This window comes from Ptychodera flava, chromosome 5 (genome assembly GCF_041260155.1).
Source record: "Ptychodera flava strain L36383 chromosome 5, AS_Pfla_20210202, whole genome shotgun sequence".
Classification (NCBI taxonomy): Eukaryota; Metazoa; Hemichordata; class Enteropneusta; family Ptychoderidae; genus Ptychodera; species Ptychodera flava.
In genome coordinates this window covers 4,009,705-4,027,481 of record NC_091932.1, presented here as the reverse complement: position 1 = coordinate 4,027,481, position 17,777 = coordinate 4,009,705, and the positions used below count along the sequence as shown (strand labels likewise).

Below are 17,777 nucleotides of genomic sequence, written 5' to 3'. Positions count from 1 at the left end.
CCACATATCATTGAAAACGAAAGGCAAACAGTGACATTTGTACGCATTTGTCAGTACTACTGCTTCTAAAAGAAAGTCGTGACGTAATGATTTAAGCGTTGATGACTGTGTCAAACGGTCACATTGGTAACATCCCTGATATCTGTATTGATACTAGGTAACGGTGCTATGATATTAACCAAACACTGATAGCTTCATGTTGTAATGTCCGCAATAGAAGACGGCCGAAATCACTATGCATCGGAAAGCTTTCATATCACAATGTTCGGACTTGAATTTCACTCGAAGTCCATCAATGACAAATGTATTGCATTCATCAAGCAGTAGCACAGTCCAGACAGTCACCTGTTTTCTAAAATTTCGCCCTGCGTCCAGGCGCCCCATAGACGTGTGTACGTACGCCTATGTATGAATGCCTGAGTGTACACACGTCAATGGGGCGCGTTGGCGCAGGGCGGAATTTTAGAAAATAAGTGACTGTGGTATCATGTCGAACTGTGATGGGAAGTAAAGTTTACTCTCGTCAACACATTTAAGACATGACCGCGATCAAAAGTTCCTATAAGGAGCACCACCTCTAGATTTACACTTTACGATCGCTTTGGAATACTACTGAGGTTCCTCACAGTAAAGTAAAAAGAAAATACACCACGTAATGGTATATTTCCTGCTGTTTTTATTGTCCAGGCACATCGGTTGAATTTTCCTGGGTCAATGCCTCTGACGATGCTGCAGCTTTGAGAGGGACTGCTAATTTTTGGAATGATAGTTACATTGGTATTATCGGTGCTGGCTGTGAATGTCTTAATGTCGCACGTACAACCACTTCATTCTACTTTGCCAACGGTGGCTATGTAAGTATCCCAAACTCACAAGATTTCTTTCGCACGTAATCTTTACTGTCACTTTGAAATTTAGTATTGTCGTCTTTATCGTGAGTATCTGCTTGGGAAGGTTACACCTTTCAAATTGATGGATACGTGACAAATCCTACGACCCTACTACGACAATGGTAACATACGAGTGAAAAATGTAGAAAGACTTTGGAAGTCGTCTTAGAGAGCTAGCATACTGTTTGTCGTCTACTTTTGAAGAATTTTTGTGACTCATTGTCAACATTGCAATATACTTAAAAATGTTACTGGCTTTTTTATTATGTGTTAATTTTTGAATTTACCTGTTTTAAATAAAAAATATATTATTACAATGGAATTAACCATTCCCATAAATAAAATGAGAAGAGTTGACGACGAAAACTTTGCTGAACTTGAAATTGAAACACGATTGGAACGACACGATTGGAACGGATCCTTGTATTTTTCAAATTTCTCAAAAGTGTTTGGTGCCTTATAGCTGAATGTTGCAATATTACAAAGTAATCATAAAAACAAGTGCATTGCTGAAAGAGAAGAGCAGACGAGCTTATATTTGCAGATTAAATCGACATTAGTTCATTATCCAATTATCCCAAATTAGTTCTAATCGTGTTTTAATGAAAATTATGCCGATGATTTCTAATTAATCTTTATGTAACAAGATGAATACTTTCCGGTAGAATTGGTAAAATCAGAATATCATTATTATTAACAGGGATGTGAACACCAAGAAGTTGAAGGTGATTCTGATTTGTTATTCGGAGGTTTCTTCCGTACTAACCCACCCATGTATCTCGTCGCTGACGCCATTGTAAGCTTATTAGAGGAGTTTTCATGGGAACGCGTCAGTGTCGTGTCGATGGCAGGAGATATTTATTACGAACGGGTTTCGGATATACTGTTGACTAAACTGGATGACAACGGAATCACATTACAACATCACAAGACATTCCCATCCACTTACACACCGTACGTCTCTGACGACCCATGGCATGATATCATCTCCGACATTCGTAAGACTACCCGCAGTAAGTATCAACAATGTAGTCCATTTATTTAAAATATAATCGTCCTTGTAATCAATCAAAACCGAGTAATAAGCTAATCAATTAATTAATACTAAATCAATATGTTATTTGATTCGAAGTCCAAAGGTACGTACATTCATAGATAGTCTATGCTAAAGTAACATGGAAATGCGACAATAATTGGGATACTTTCAAGTGTCTGTACAGAACTGCACCGAATTTAACCGTTAGATCTTGGAAGGGTGATCCAATTGGATGTGTAAACATTACCAAGACCAAATGCCTGAGGTCGTATTTTGAATTGATATTCTCAAGAAGTCGTGTTTGCCTGATCTTCGTAGGTAGAAATCGCAGAAAAATATCGTATTCTGAAATTTTCCACAGAACCACCCAAACAAACTAAATAAAATGTATATTTTCCACACACGTATTGTAGAGTAGAAATCGTTGCTGGGCAACATTTCACGATACTCCCATAAAATTGTTTCACCAATATTTGATTTAACGGGAATGATACAATTGTTCACAGTCTATATTTTCATCGGTGAAATACCACAATTGAGGAAATTTGCTGTAGAAATGAACAACGAGAACGTACTGAATGGAGACAACATAATCATAGCGCCATCTCTCGACTTCAAATATCATGGAACTCAAGACTATAATACTGGTAAGTTGTTACTTTCTCAAGACGCTGTTAATACTTTTGAGTTCTAGCAGACAGCTTTAATAATGTAGTTGTGCTCTCCATTGAAACTTCAAATGGGGATAACTTGCAACGTTTGTATGAGGTTGTGAGCGCTGAATTTGAAATTTGTGACAGAGGAGTTGAAGAGATATTCACAGAAGTTTAGAAGAAAGATGTTGTTAACATTTTCATGGAGAGATGGAATTTGTGGACCTGGCAACTCTCTCGCAAGTACAGGATCTTTTGAGTCCAATTTTCTCAAACTCATTCATTGTTTAGTTTCCGATACAGGTAGTGAAGACAACGACATCGCCAAAGAAGCCATGCGATCTGTGTTAATCCTTCGTCAGAGACATCATGACTTGTCGCAAAGTGACTTTGATTACTTTCGTGATGAAGTTGTCAGTCGTACAAAGCAACATTTCTACCAGGATATGACGGTTGACGTTGAGGTGAGTACAGACATGACGGTTGACGTTGAGGTGAGTACAGACATGACGGTTGACGTTGAGGTGAGTACAGACATGACGGTTGACGTTGAGGTGAGTACAGACATGTCTGTTGACGTTGAGATGAGTACAGACGTGACGGTTGACGTTGAGGTGAGTACAGACATGACGGTTGACGTTGAGGTGAGTACAGACATGACGGTTGACGTTGAGGTGAGTACAGACATGACGGTTGACGTTGAGGTGAGTACAGACATGACGGTTTACGTTGAGGTGAGTACAGACATGACAGTTTACGTTGAGGTGAGTATAGACATGACGGTTTACGTTGAGGTGAGTACAGACATGACGGTTTACGTTGAGGTGAGTACAGACATGACGGTTGACATTGAGGTGAGTACAGACATGACGGTTTACGTTGAGGTGAGTACAGACATGACGGTTGACGTTGAGGTGAGTACAGACATGACGGTTGAGGTGAGTACAGACATAACTGTTGACGTTGAGGTGAGTACAGACATGACGGTTGACGTTGAGGTGAGTACAGACATGACGGTTGACGTTGAGGTGAGTACAGACATGACGGTTGACGTTGAGGTGAGTACAGACATGACGGTTGACGTTGAGGTGAGTACAGACATGACGGTTGACGTTGAGGTGAGTACAGACATGACGGTTGACGTTGAGGTGAGTACAGACATGACGGTTGACGTTGAGGTGAGTACAGACATGACGGTTGACGTTGAGGTGAGTACAGACATGGCGGTTTACGTTGAGGTGAGTACAGACATGACGGTTGACGTTGAGGTGAGTACAGACATGACGGTTGACGTTGAGGTGAGTACAGACATGACGGTTGACGTTGAGGTGAGTACAGACATGACGGTTGACGTTGAGGTGAGTACAGACATGACATCTCATTCATGAGACCTTGACAGCATGATTCGTGCAAAGTGTTGATTTCACCTTAACAAACATGAATCTTGTCTCTTTGAACGTACTTGACTATCCTATAAACTCTTGAAGTTTGTTGACGTCGCAATTCGAACTAAAGAAAGCTGCTCTTCGCAATATATATTCCCCTTTTTGAAGATGAAAATAGTCTCTCTATGATCTCGTTTTGTATCGCCTGATTGATAATCACCGTGGCAGTGGACTCAGGCTCCAAACTGTTTCTTCGATATTTGTTTTACAGAGTTTTTTCTCTGCAAAGGTTAGCTAGATATGTATGTCTTACCGCTACCGGTTAACAAAAGGGAACAATTTTTGACTGGCTAATTTGAAAGCTCCATTTCCGCATGCGCACGAAGCATAAAGATGTGGTTGTCATTTGAGTAACAATAGCGGATAATGTTAATTTTTCGGAGTGAAAATTGGATTAGTTGTGTTACAAAACAAAAATAGAATGGCTATATTCGGGTATTGGCAACATACCATTGTTTTCCCTTGGGCCAGTCAGTCGCCTTAAACAGTCTGTTTCTCTCGTGAAACAAACCGTTTTGGGCGACTCTCAGGCCCTATAGAAACGAGTGTACCTACCCCAGTGACCAGTCAATATGTGTGTAATATTTCTTGTAGGTGCATTAATATTTACCGGTGTTTAGTGAACAAACTGTTAAATTCGAAAGTCTATTGACATCATAAACTTATCAATTTTTTGTATTTCTTATCGCCCAGTATTCACAGAGAGCTTTCTTTGCCTATGACGCGACTGTTATCCTAGCAACAATGATGAAAGAAGCACTCGATGACGGTGTCCTTGTCACTCAGGGCTTCTTCGTCATTCGGGATTATGTCCTGAATGAGTGGTTTACAAGTAAGTGTTGACTACTTTCAGCTATCCATAATTATCAAGCTTTTGTTAAAAGTCACCCTGTAACAAGCATAACTCTGTGAGTGGAAGACGAGAGATATGATGGATGAAATGCAAACAAACAAACAAACAATGCCAACCCATAGCACGTCCAAAATTATCGAGGTGTCGAGTTTTATATGGAGCTTTGAAAACCTTGTTATAAAAACATTACACGAAGTTGAGCATGGAAACCGTGGCTGAAAAAAATTAGAAATTACTTTTGGTTCACAGTACTCGATGATAAAGAAGTAATTTGCTGACTGTCATATTTTAGCGATACCAAAATTTATCTCTCACAGGTCGAAATGGAATGCCTCTTAAAATTGACAACAAGGGCAATGCCTATCCCAACTACGATGTGCTTAGTTTCTTGGAGTTAGAAAGTGATGACGTAGATGATCCCTCGTTGACTACTGGACAAGACCGTGGAATGGTGCCTGTATCTGAAATCACCTTTGCCCTCATAACGGAGGAGTACCAACTGGTAAGTCATATGAGAGAGAGAGAGAGAGAGAGAGAGAGAGAGAGAGAGAGAGAGAGAGAGAGAGAGAGAGAGAGAATTGTTGTTTTTGTTGTTGTTCCTTTATCCCTCCTCAAAACATGAGAAAAGTTACATCAACACATTAAATTACAGAGGTAGTGAGGGAAAAAGTTACTAAATCCCCCCAAAACCCCCACTTAATTATACAAGTTAGCTTCTGACAGAAAGCAATACACGGTACTAAGTTCAGTTCTCAAGGCACATTTGCACAAAGTCCAGCACAATTTCTTGAAGAGTTGCTTGTTCACCAGACTCCTGGTAGTTAATCATGTAAATACTATCTCCTAGAATATTTCCAATGAAGTCAAGGTCATTTAAGTTGAAAAGTGTTGCAGAAACAGTGAGTGAGTGAGTGATTGAGTGAGTTTGTCACGGAGTAAAAAGAAATGTTTTGATATTTTCAATTTCCTATTCCATTTTCTCAATCAAATTACCCTTCAATTCAAATCTCAATACTTTTATCTTTGATACTGCAGACATATACTTCACTAGATCGTTCCATCGACTGGCCTGGCGGTTCGGCTCCACTTGATATGCCAGAGTGTGGCTTCTATGGTGAAAAATGCAGACGTGAGTATAACATACTAATAAAAAAATTATTTGTTTTGATCTTGCTGTGGTTAGCACTTAGCAATCGCACCTAATAACTGTCATGGAATTTAGTAAAACACATTTCCCGGCAGAAGATATTCCATTCCACTGTCTGTAGTAAATCAGATAGCGTTACCAGGCTCTTATCACACTCATAGCCTCGATTTCCCGTTGTCTCGCCGTTGTGTTTTTTCTTCTATTCCCCGTAAGCTTATGTGGAGGACAGTGGTCATATCTCGGTTGGGCGTCAAGTCGAAAATAACCGCATATCCATGCTATCTAGATTTACTTTTGTAATCTGAAGTATCCTTTTGATACTGAAAAATTTTAAAACAGTGGTGTAACTCTCTTATCCAAATAAATTTTAACTTTCCTCTCCCCAAGAAACATTTTGTGTAAAAGAGTTTTGAAAATCATGTCTTTTCCATTTTGCAGTGCAGATGTATATTGCGATTTTTGCAACTCTTGGTGGCGTCCTCCTGATATTACTTCTTGCTTTGTGGTACTACAGGTAAATAGAATACTTGGAAGAATATTTTACCATTCTGTGTTATTTGGATTGAATTCAATGACGTGTCGTTGCATCATGTCAGGATACTTGACTGACCCAAACAATGAGTATATTTCAATACTCACTCCAGAAATCACCAGCATACCATGTGAATATTGATCAAAGATTGTTACCGTTGTACTGAGATATTGTCGCTCTCAAACGATAATATGTTTGATATTTTAAGGCATATGAAGTACGAAGCTGACTTAGACAGTCTTGTTTGGAAAATAGACTGGAATGACGTACAGACACGTGGACAGGCTCGTAACTCACAAGGCTTCTCAATGAAGAGTATGGTAAGACTTTGTCGTTTTATAAACTGAACAACAAAACAAAACAAATGTACATGTAACGTCTAAACTAATTTTATACAAATGGCAAAAACTTGAAGTGGAACTTTAAAATATTGATAACCTCATTTAAAAAGCGTCGTTGAAATATTTTATAAAGTGAGCATACATCTTACGGGATAATATGATCTGAGTTTGTTTGATTATTATATGATGTAGTAATGTTATATTCCTCCTGACAGGTACTCAGTACAATCTCAATGATAACGACACAAGAAACACAACAGATATTTGCCAAGATTGGAACGTGGAGGGTAAGTCAATGATAGTTTTTGCAGTTCGCTTTGACGAACCTCAAACTCGGTAAAGCTTACGTTAATTATTTGTACAAGATTGTTGATTTAGTTTTAATTTTTGATCTAATTATAAATAATAAATCTTTATCATGTACTTTTAATTCCCTTCAGGGTAACATCTGCGCTATCAAAGTTGTCAACAAGGATCGTATTAATCTGACCCGCTCACTGCGAACAGAACTGAAAATAGTAAGTTATGGAGAACAGTGTTCTCAGTCCCGTTCCCTTCCAATTCATAAAATATTTTACTTTTTTACCAGAACGATATTTGGAGAAAGTTTAAACAAAATTGTACGTACACATCCGAAAGTATTCAGTATATTTACCTTTTTGAACACTTGTTTGTTTGTTTCTTTCATCGACATTAGAAGACGATTGTTTTACGTACTTTCTCTATCCAGACAGTAATAAGTCCTTTGTTTTGATTTAGATGCGTGATATCCATCATGATAACGTATGCAAATTTATCGGCGCCTGCATTGATAGTCCAAATATCTGTATTTTGATGGAGTACGCCCCGAAGGGAAGCCTACAGGTACGTGTCACAAGATGATGTTTGCATTTGTAATAATCAAATGTCGTGCATAACTTTACAGTGTTATAGATGACATCCACATGAGCATATTTGTCGCGCTTTGTGTCACAGAATATAGCACAGTGGTTTGTTTCAGCATATAGCACAGTGGTTTGTGTCACAGCATATAGCACAGTGGTTTGTTTCAGCATATAGCACAGTGGTTTGTGTCACAGCATATAGCACAGTGGTTTGTATAAACAATGAAACGCTTCGAGCTGCACAGACTTTTTCACTGTTACGTATTAAATCGAAGCAAGGGCAACACAAGTGGTTGTCGACACGACGACAGTCTAATTTGTGGTGACTCGGTAACTTCATCTGAGACTCATTTCTGGTCAGGATATCCTGGAAAACGACGATATGAAATTGGACAACATGTTTTTGGCATCGCTGATCGCTGATTTGGTAAAAGGAATGACTTACATACACAGTGGACCAATCAAATCACATGGACATCTTAAATCGTCCAATTGCGTTGTTGATAACAGATTTGTTCTCCAAATCACTGACTATGGAATGCATCAATTCAAAGCAGGACATGTTGATGAAGATCATGGCGAATATGCTCATTACAAAAGTAAGTTTCTGTCCTTTCTTTTCCCATTTATATCTCAACACGTGATTGACTTTTTATCTATCTTATCTCTGTATTACTGTATTCTATCTTATTGTTCGAAAGTTTTCTTTGGTATTTGTTTCTACCGAAATAGATTAACAATCTTGATGATACCTTTAGTTTCATTTACATAAAAAGATAGTTGCTTTTTCTCCGCTTATAGTGCTAATCTTTTGTCGTTAGAACCTTGGTGTCGAAGTTTAAGAGTTTTATTCGTACACACTGTTGCCATGGTTGCAGAAAGGATTACATCGAAATGTTGATGAGCCGTACATTGGGGCAATGGCCAGTAATGTCTGCAGTTAAAACTGCCGTCTAAGCGTAACAAAACAAAACAAAAATAGAAAGCATTTGCAAGCAAAAGCGAAGTTCCAGAGACCAGAGCAGCGGAAGAAACAAGAGAATGTGTGACAAAGATAGGTGCAGAATGAAAGAGTGCTTTTAATATTCAAGCACGTACCTATAGGGCTGCTAGCAGTAAACATAATGATATACAACTAAAAGCAAGGCAGTCCACAGATTACAAATGCCTACATGTACGGTAAAAACGAAACAGATACATACGGGGGCGACAACGCACGGAAATGTATATCAGACGACATTCTCGCGAGCCAGAGCAATAATTTTCGCTCCGCTGATCTACGCAAAAGTGAATCGCTTGACGGGTAGCGCTGAGTTGTTGCCGTAAAGAGGTGCGTGGTTTACGACGATGATCAGACGAGAGGAAACATCGGACCTAGGCCGTTGAAATTGAAAACCGAGGCCACATGCATTTTCATTTGATTAAAAGCACAGACTAAAACAATTTTCATTGCAATGTCGCTGTTTTCACGAGATACTGACCGTTTGATCTTGAAAGTTGAGCTGCTTTAACGTGCAGCCAACGCATGCCGGCGCCGGTGCGGTGACGGCTGTGTGTTACCGGCCTGTGTGTTAACGGCCTCGCAGACTGATATGATATAGGAAAAACCGGGGAAAAACCGCTGGTGGCTCCTCAGAAATACGGCGGGCAGTTTCTCCGCCAAAACAGCCGATTTTGAATCCAAATTTTGCATTGACCTTCGTTTTCGAGCACACCCACCTCGCCTAGGTACACGATGTACCCAGCCGCGCTTGTAAATTTAGGGAAAGCTATAATTTTCTCTCTCTATGCGACCGAAGCCATCTTATGTGCCGCCATTGTTTCATTCGGGCGAAACAGGATAGCGCCACGTACGGCGAGTATTTAGAGAAAAATAAAATCAAAAAGCAACAAAACAAAGCGAAAAAAAGCTAGAATTATTAATAGCTGAACGCAATATGATAGTCGAGCAATGCAGAATAAAAAATAAATAAATAACACACAAGAAATGCCCGTAAAACCCGTCTGAGTTGAGCGATGACGTCATAAGCGTGTCGCAATGCATTCTGGGTAATTAAGGTAAAATTTGTGTATAGCATGTTCTATGATAGTAATACCGGAAATAGAGAAAGAAAGAAAGAAAGAAAGCAAGAAAGAAAGAAAGAAAGAAAGAAAGAAAGAAAGAGGAAAGTGAGCAAAACTAACAGTTCCAGAGCTGGTCTCTGGAACTAAATATGAAACAGGTTGTAACACGATCTCTTTGATCAAGATTTGAATCAAAAAAGACATTTGCTTCTGCTCCGATAATATTGTCAATCTTTTAATAAATATGAATCCAAATGTTCAGAATCTGCAATAATACTTGCAAGCTATTCATTCATTAGAATCAATAATTATAAAGTAATATCTCGTGTCTCGTTGTAGGTTTACTTTGGTGCGCTCCAGAACATCTGCGTGAGGGGGATAATATGCCACCTGCCGGATCACAGAAGGGAGATGTGTATTCATTCGCTATTATCTTGCAAGAGATCTACTCACGTGCTGGACCATATCATTTGAACCCCGAGAGTCCTAAAGGTAATTAGATCACACAGAGACAGTTACAATGACAAATAATTCATTTTACATCTTAATACTCAAATGACATCTTCTTGTGAAAGATGAACTCCATAGCTTGACCATACTTGCGAAGTCTTTGCATTTAAGTCCGACTGCGCAAACCAAACTAATTTTGTTGAATCTGACAATGACTATTTCGTTCATTTCAGAAATTGTTGACAAGGTGATTGAATGCACGGATCCACCATTCCGGCCGTTTATCAATGACGTCAATGAAGTGGCCCCGCAATGTGTACTGACCGCCATCAGAATGTCCTGGGACGAGGACCCATTACACAGACCGACCTATCGACAACTCAAAGAGATACTTCGTCCATTGCAGAAAGGACTGTGAGTACTTGATCATATGCTGAAACGCGTGTCCCCGAAGAAAAATATGAAATATTAATGATTTGGAATCGAAAGATCTGAAATTCACAAAAACGCGTTTAAAGTAAAGTCCATTGTCATTCTTGAGCCTCGTTCCCGATAAATACACGGCAAGCCTCTTAGATCTTACATTTAGACCTGCGTATCTGAAGGATCTGATCTATTTTCAATAATAGTGCAAATTCTTCTGGCAACTTCAAATTAACAAACGTATATCTTGCTTGAAAAAAATGAAATAATGTGTTTGGATGCGTATAGAGTAAGTGTAGCTACTTAGTCTTGACGGTAAGTCAAGTTGGGTGTGACGTTTGGTTGTCTGGTCACAAAGTCACGTATACCTTGTCTTTGTATGTATGACTGGATCGGTATTTTCTCTATAATCATACCGAAACTTTGATAATGTACATTGTACTTATTTGAATGATCGCAGTGGTTTCATTTTCTGGTACAAAGTAATATGGAAATGAAGTTTTCAGCTGTACCCTATAATTCAGTGAAATAATATGATACTGACACAGAAAAATGCTTCACTATATGGCTTTTGGTGTTCTCATCTCATCTCATCACCATACAGTGGTACATCATTATCGTTTTCAATAAAGCAGATTGAAGCATTTACAGGGAGATAGATGTGAAAACATGATTTCATTGAAATATTTCTCCTTCGTTTCATCAGGAAACCTAATATCCTGGACAACATGATCGCCATTATGGAACGATATACCAATAACTTAGAGGAACTCGTTGAAGAGAGAACTGAAGATGTCATTAAAGAGAAGAAACGGGTTGAAACTTTGTTACATCGTATGCTGCCACCGTGAGTTCAACAATGCCTTTTGCATACCGTCTTTATCTCCAATGCGCGACTTTTTTGTATAAGAACGAAATATCTAGTTTCTCGATATTATGTCGATGTAATATCTTTGCGCTCTATAAGAATTGCTGCGTTAGGTTATATGTTTGCGTACCTACTCTACTCAAATGCTTCTCATTAAAGAAACAAACAGTCCGAGGCTTTCATAACTATCCTATTTCCGATAGCGACTTTGCCTCCGGTTCAAGCAATAATACGGTTGACATCGACTCGCTGAACAGATATACTCACTGTGCAGCCTGCAGTGGACTTTGTCAAAACCCTTCTGCGTATTGCACTAATATAACATAGAGATAATTCTTTACAAATGATGTTTCGTTTCAGATCCATCGCCGCCGAACTAACAGCAGGAAAGAAAATCGAACCTGAGAACTTTGAAATGGTCACCATCTTCTTTTCGGATATCGTTGGATTCACTGCTCTATCAGCAGCTAGCACTCCTATCCAGGTAAAGAGACTTCAAAGAAATCATAAAACCTGAACAATAAGTGTTTTGATTTTGTTGGTAGTTATTCCTTTATTACGTTATACGATGACGAAACTGCAATTAACAGGATCAGTGTGAAACAGAAATTGCATTGCCGATGGTTGCCGACAGTAAAGTCAGGGAGCCTTAATATTTCTTCGGTTTTTTGTTGTTGTTTTTTTTTGTTTTTTTTTTGGGGGGGGGGGGTGAGTGTGGAAGTCAGCAGGTTGAGGTTTACAAAACGGTTATGGGGTGGAGGTGGGGGTGGTCAGTCAAATTTTACTACAGACAGTGCAGGGGTTATATTGTAAAATACACGTCGTGCCTCATAATGGAGGTTATATTTATCATGGATACACTGAATATTTCAGGATTCTGTGGAGAGTAGAAGAAGAAACTTGAGTTAACTACATACAACAAAATTCTGCCAAGAAAAAGTTAAAAATAATGTGCATGGTGCAAAGTTATACAGCAGTCAATGTAATCCCCGAGGGACCCCCACCTCGGGGGATACGGGACAAATGTGGGGGATTAGACCATGTTTTCCATGAAACTATGCCCGAGGGGGTTGGGCAATTGCCTCATATTGATCCCCTAGTCACTTTCATGGACAAGTGCAGAATTTAAGAATGCCCCACCCATTGAGGTGAGGGAAATGTGGGGGATTTAGGCCTACTTGGTTTAGGTGTCGATTTTCCAGATTGTCTTGCCCCAGGGGGTGGAGTATTTGACAAATTTCACAAGACTAATTTTCAAATCCCCCACTATGCCCCGAGGTGGGGGAGTGGAGGTTGACAGTGACAGTCGTATTATGTGTTCATGCTGTTGAATTCCAAATCGCGATAGCACATCATGGCTACATTATAATTGTTTTATTAATCTAATCAGATTAATGATTTTGAACGGGGGTCACATTTTCTAATTGATGAATTGAGGGCTCACATTTTAGAATAAATACATTGAGGAGGTCAACTTTAAGATTTACTTTTCTTAAAATTCCACCGCCCATCATTAATATCTAAGCCTCCCATATCCTTTTTTCGATCTTGTAGGTTGTGAACATGTTGAACGATCTGTACACCTGTTTTGACGCCATTGTTGCCAACTACGATGTTTACAAGGTTGAGACCATTGGTGATGCGTACATGCTAGTATCAGGCCTACCTGTCAGAAATGGAATCAACCACGCTGGTCAGATCGCCTCCGCTGCTTGGCATTTACTGGAGTCTATCCACACATTCAGAGTACGCCATCGTCCCGATGAAAAGTTACAGCTGCGTATAGGAATCCACTCCGGTAATAAGAAGTGCCAGTCTTGTCACAAGTTTTCGTTCAAATCTATTCTTAAGAAATATTTCCTGACCTAAAGAGTTACCCTTTTACATCATCATCCGGACCCTCCCTCCTTGAAAATGTACCATTGATAACGTGATTGCCTTTTTATGACAACCATTGACTGACACCACAGGAGGTTGTGATTTAGTTCTTTATTTTGACAAATGTACGCGGCGTCTTTTACATTTTTCAATGAAGTCATACAATTCTGGCTTAGAATTTAAGGCTGTTACTACAGAAAAACGGTAAAACAAAGTAAATACACAAATGTTTTCTTTGTTCAGGTCCGGTCGTTGCTGGCGTTGTTGGTCTGACTATGCCTCGATATTGTCTGTTTGGTGACACTGTTAACACATCATCCAGAATGGAATCCAACGGCCTTCGTAAGTCCTGAACCTCTTCTGTGTCTGAATCAGCTGTCCATTGATATAATGCCAAAATACATTTTTAATATATTGTCGTTCGAAAACACTAGGGCTATTATATTTGAATCAACATTGTAAGCCAAATTTGAAGATCCTACTTTCACGGTATCATAGTGACAGTACTTTGACTTTGTTTTAATATAGCTCTAAAGATCCATGTAAGTCCTGAATGTAGAGAAGTCTTGGAACAAATCGGTGGATATACACTTGAAGAGCGTGGTCTTGTTGCCATGAAGGTACTGTCATAAATAATCATTCATAAATTTGACTCAGTGAAGTAAGATGTAGCCTCCGGAAATTTTCGACAAGAATGTCAGAAAGTACTTGTTACCGCTACAAAGGAATTATCAATGCATGTCATGTATCTGGTGATAACAAATGACGGTCAAATTTCTCTCCGACTGAAACATTCAACAGTATCAAAAGATAATGCTGATGTTCTAAAGTAATAGCGTCAGATTGCAATGCTCCAGGTTTCCTTATGGCGCTTTTTAACAGAATAAGAAGCATATTAAGTCAGTGGACAAGATGTTATTTCAATTGCAATATATATAGCTTATGTTTTATGTTCATCCATCTTTTTATGTTATTTTGAAACTAGGGCAAAGGTGAAATCCTGACATACTGGTTGACCAACCAAGACCCCAGGTACAAAATTGAAAGAATTAAACCACCAGTGCAAGACTTTTAAAATGGTCGTGGATACACTGATGGTGGATACACTGATGTAAAGTTAACAAAAGAAAAACAAACGATGAAAACTAATATTCAGTTGTGTTATGGTCAGCTTAGAGTTTTGTCTTTGTTGGCGAGTTACTCTGAATAAAGTCATACGTTTTCATCTTCATATACATTTTATTGCTTGTCATTTCTAATAAAACCATTATCTCCTATCTTTTTATTTGACCTCAATAATTCCAATTTTACGCCTGGAATCCTCGGTGCCAATTTTGTACAAGGGATAAGAGAACCCCAATCAAACTTGAATACGAAGAGTAAGGAACCAAAACGAGGTTTTACTACGTACAGAGCAGAGCTGCTCTTTCGTTCTGTGTTACATCTGTGAGTACATGTATATTGTCTTTCTGCGAGTTTCTACGTACAATTCGGTTAAGGGTCTTTAATACTTAGTGTAAGGTCGAACAAAAGACGGAAGTTTAGTGGGAAATAGCGATAATTGGGTTAGAAATCTTGAGTTGAAATTTCTGATCTACAGCAGTCGCCACACATTTTGACGCGATCATTGACGATGGCAGACGAACAAGGTTGCATAACCAAGTCCTTTGGAGGAGTATTATTGAACAACAGATACAATAAGGGCAAGAGAAATTGGAAGCATGGACACTACCAAGTTTCAAGAGATGAAGCGACTGATTTCATTTTGTCTGGACCAGAGCTACGAACAGCTATGTCGGATGTGATTGACCAAGTCGGTATCACGCATACGATGACATATGAGCGACAACGCAGACACAACCGTTCTTCAGACATGTCTGAATCTATGAAGTAGGACAGTTACCATCTATGGGCTATTTCATTAAGAAGAGAGCTGTTAGACAGAATTATTGTCAATCTCCTATAGCTACCCATGTAAGTCGACGATTTCAACAATCTGCCTAAATATGTCGATTTGAACCTAATTCAAAAATGGCTGAAATATAGACCATAAAATACAGCAAATGGGGGTAAATCGGACAGCCGTATGTCAATATTGCAAGTTCATGGACTCTCCAACTTATGTTGAAACACTCACTTTTTAGCTGGTCAACATAGCGCGTACAGATGATATATGCACTATTGATGTTGTTGTTGTTGTTGTTGTTGTTTTTGTTGTTGTTTGAATTGTAGTCAGGACCAGAATTCCGTTGTCAATAAGGAGCTGGTCGGTCTCTTCGGGCGAGGGGGGGTAGGGGGGGGGGGTTGGATTATTTTTTGCCGACGTCAAAAACTGGATGGCTCCCCTATTCCAAATTTTGAAAAAGGGTGACAAACCGCGCACGCGACATAGGTAAAACAACAGGTGGAATATAAGCTTAACTTCAATATTATAAATGAAATTGTAAAATCAATTTTTCAGCAACCCTTATATATATATATATATATATATATATATATATATATATATATATATATATATATATATTATATATATATATATATTTATATATATTTTTGGGGGCATATTTTTTGCCATGTCAGTTGTAATATAGGAATTTCAAAGTTTCAATTTTAAAGTTTGAATGCAGTATTTTGAATGAGCTGTGAATTTATTCCGCACTTTCTATAAGTAACCAGATATTCAGAACTGTTGTACATAAATGTCAATCATTAATATCATTGAGAGGAAAACAGTATATCAAAAACTTTGATGCGTGTTTAGACTTGCCAGCCATCCAAGTACATCTCCTTAGAAGCCATAGAGAGCTATTTTTAGAAGTTGTAGCCAAATCTAATGTGCACAGTCAGGGCTCGAAATTAACTTTTTCCCCTGGTAGTCCACTCGGGCTACCATTTTCTGATGTTGGTAGCCCAGTGACAATGGCTGGTAGCCCATCCATATTTTAGTTGAGGGATATTGGTTTTCATTAACCAGACAAGAAAAAGCAATTTTTCAAGATTCTGCCAATGAAGTGAATTTTCTAGTTATTTGATGTGAATACTTACACCTAGTACCAGAAGGAAACGGGTAAAAGTCTGAAAAGTCCCCCCCCCCCAAAAAAAAAAAATTGTTTCTGGTCCTTGACATTCAGCAAAAGTGATGTGGCGACGCGGTTTTCCTTTTTTCCCCTTTTTTAATTTCCTAACAATACTGGTTTGGCGCTATTGATGCAACAGTTATTTTCTTTTATCACTGGCTGCATAATACTTCAGTTTTCTGTTTAGCATTATTGGACATGCAAACAGGGATATCAAGGATAGCTGTACTGATCAGTATGTAACCCAAAAAATGCCATGACGCGCAGGTTCTGAAATGACTCACGCGGTGACCAGAAACGATCTTTTTTGGCCTAATGGACAACAGTGATACTCAAGAGTTTGGTGATCTATGACATCTTGTTTCATTCTCAGAGTTGCATGAAAATTTTGATAGTCGTCATGAACACGACCTTCTCAGCACGTCGAGACTAGACATACTGTAGCAGTGCTAAAAATAGACCATGGGCTGTAGGGAGGAGGCACATTGCCCGTCAGGGCTCGAAATTAACTTTTCTCCCTGGTAGTCCGATTGGGCTACCATTTTCTGAAGTTGGTAGCCCAGCGACAAGGTCTGGTAGTCCATGCATGAATGAAGAGGTTTTATTTTGTTAACGAAATTTTTTGATATCTAGACAATGAACGATTTATTTTGCATGATTCTATCCAGGAAGTGAATTTTCTAGTCATTTGACATCAATACCTGCAGATCATACCCTTAGGAGAACGGTATACCATGTGCAGTGGACAACTGTGACGCCACACAGTTTCACGAATTATTCACACATATGCAGAGCTTATATGCAAATTTTGATGTTCGCAATGACAACGACTTTTCTTGAACTTTTAAGTAACTTTAAGTAGAGCAGTCTCTGTATTGTGAAACTTTCTATGTTTAGATTACAAAGTTTCCAGTAGCAACTTGGAAGTGAGGAGAGACAGTGTTTACCATTATGTTATGAAAAATAACAAATCTCATACGATAGCTTTTTAGGCTATATTGCTTACTTGAATAACGTAATAAAGGTACTTTTCCAGACCGTTGGGAGGCGATTAACGGTTTGTGTACAGTATTAAATTATTCAAGCATTTCTTCAGCAAGGCTGTAGGAAGGGGATCAAGACAGCTTGTTTGACTGTATGATGAGAGATAGTTCTTCGGCTCTGGTCGAATGAAAGACAAGAAACTGAATTTACGAACGATATGAAATTTAAGAACTAAGAATCTAGTCTATA

At 38.8% G+C, this 17,777-nt stretch overlaps 1 protein-coding gene across 1 annotated transcript; it reads left to right on the top strand.

Annotated features, from left to right (window-relative positions):
• The first annotated feature begins 1,616 nt into the window (after positions 1–1,616).
• LOC139132785 (speract receptor-like) lies at positions 1,617–14,562 on the top strand. The gene is made up of 20 exons (XM_070699037.1): positions 1,617–1,903; positions 2,433–2,573; positions 2,871–3,043; positions 4,718–4,856; positions 5,195–5,379; positions 5,913–6,006; positions 6,463–6,538; positions 6,765–6,876; positions 7,113–7,184; positions 7,338–7,415; positions 7,657–7,761; positions 8,143–8,380; positions 10,185–10,337; positions 10,529–10,709; positions 11,425–11,565; positions 11,947–12,070; positions 13,141–13,384; positions 13,708–13,806; positions 13,993–14,084; positions 14,450–14,562. Exons 1-20 carry the CDS (start codon positions 1,663–1,665, stop codon positions 14,537–14,539), a joined length of 2,778 nt encoding a protein of 925 aa, XP_070555138.1. The 5' UTR covers positions 1,617–1,662; the 3' UTR covers positions 14,540–14,562.
• The last annotated feature ends 3,215 nt before the right edge of the window (positions 14,563–17,777 follow it).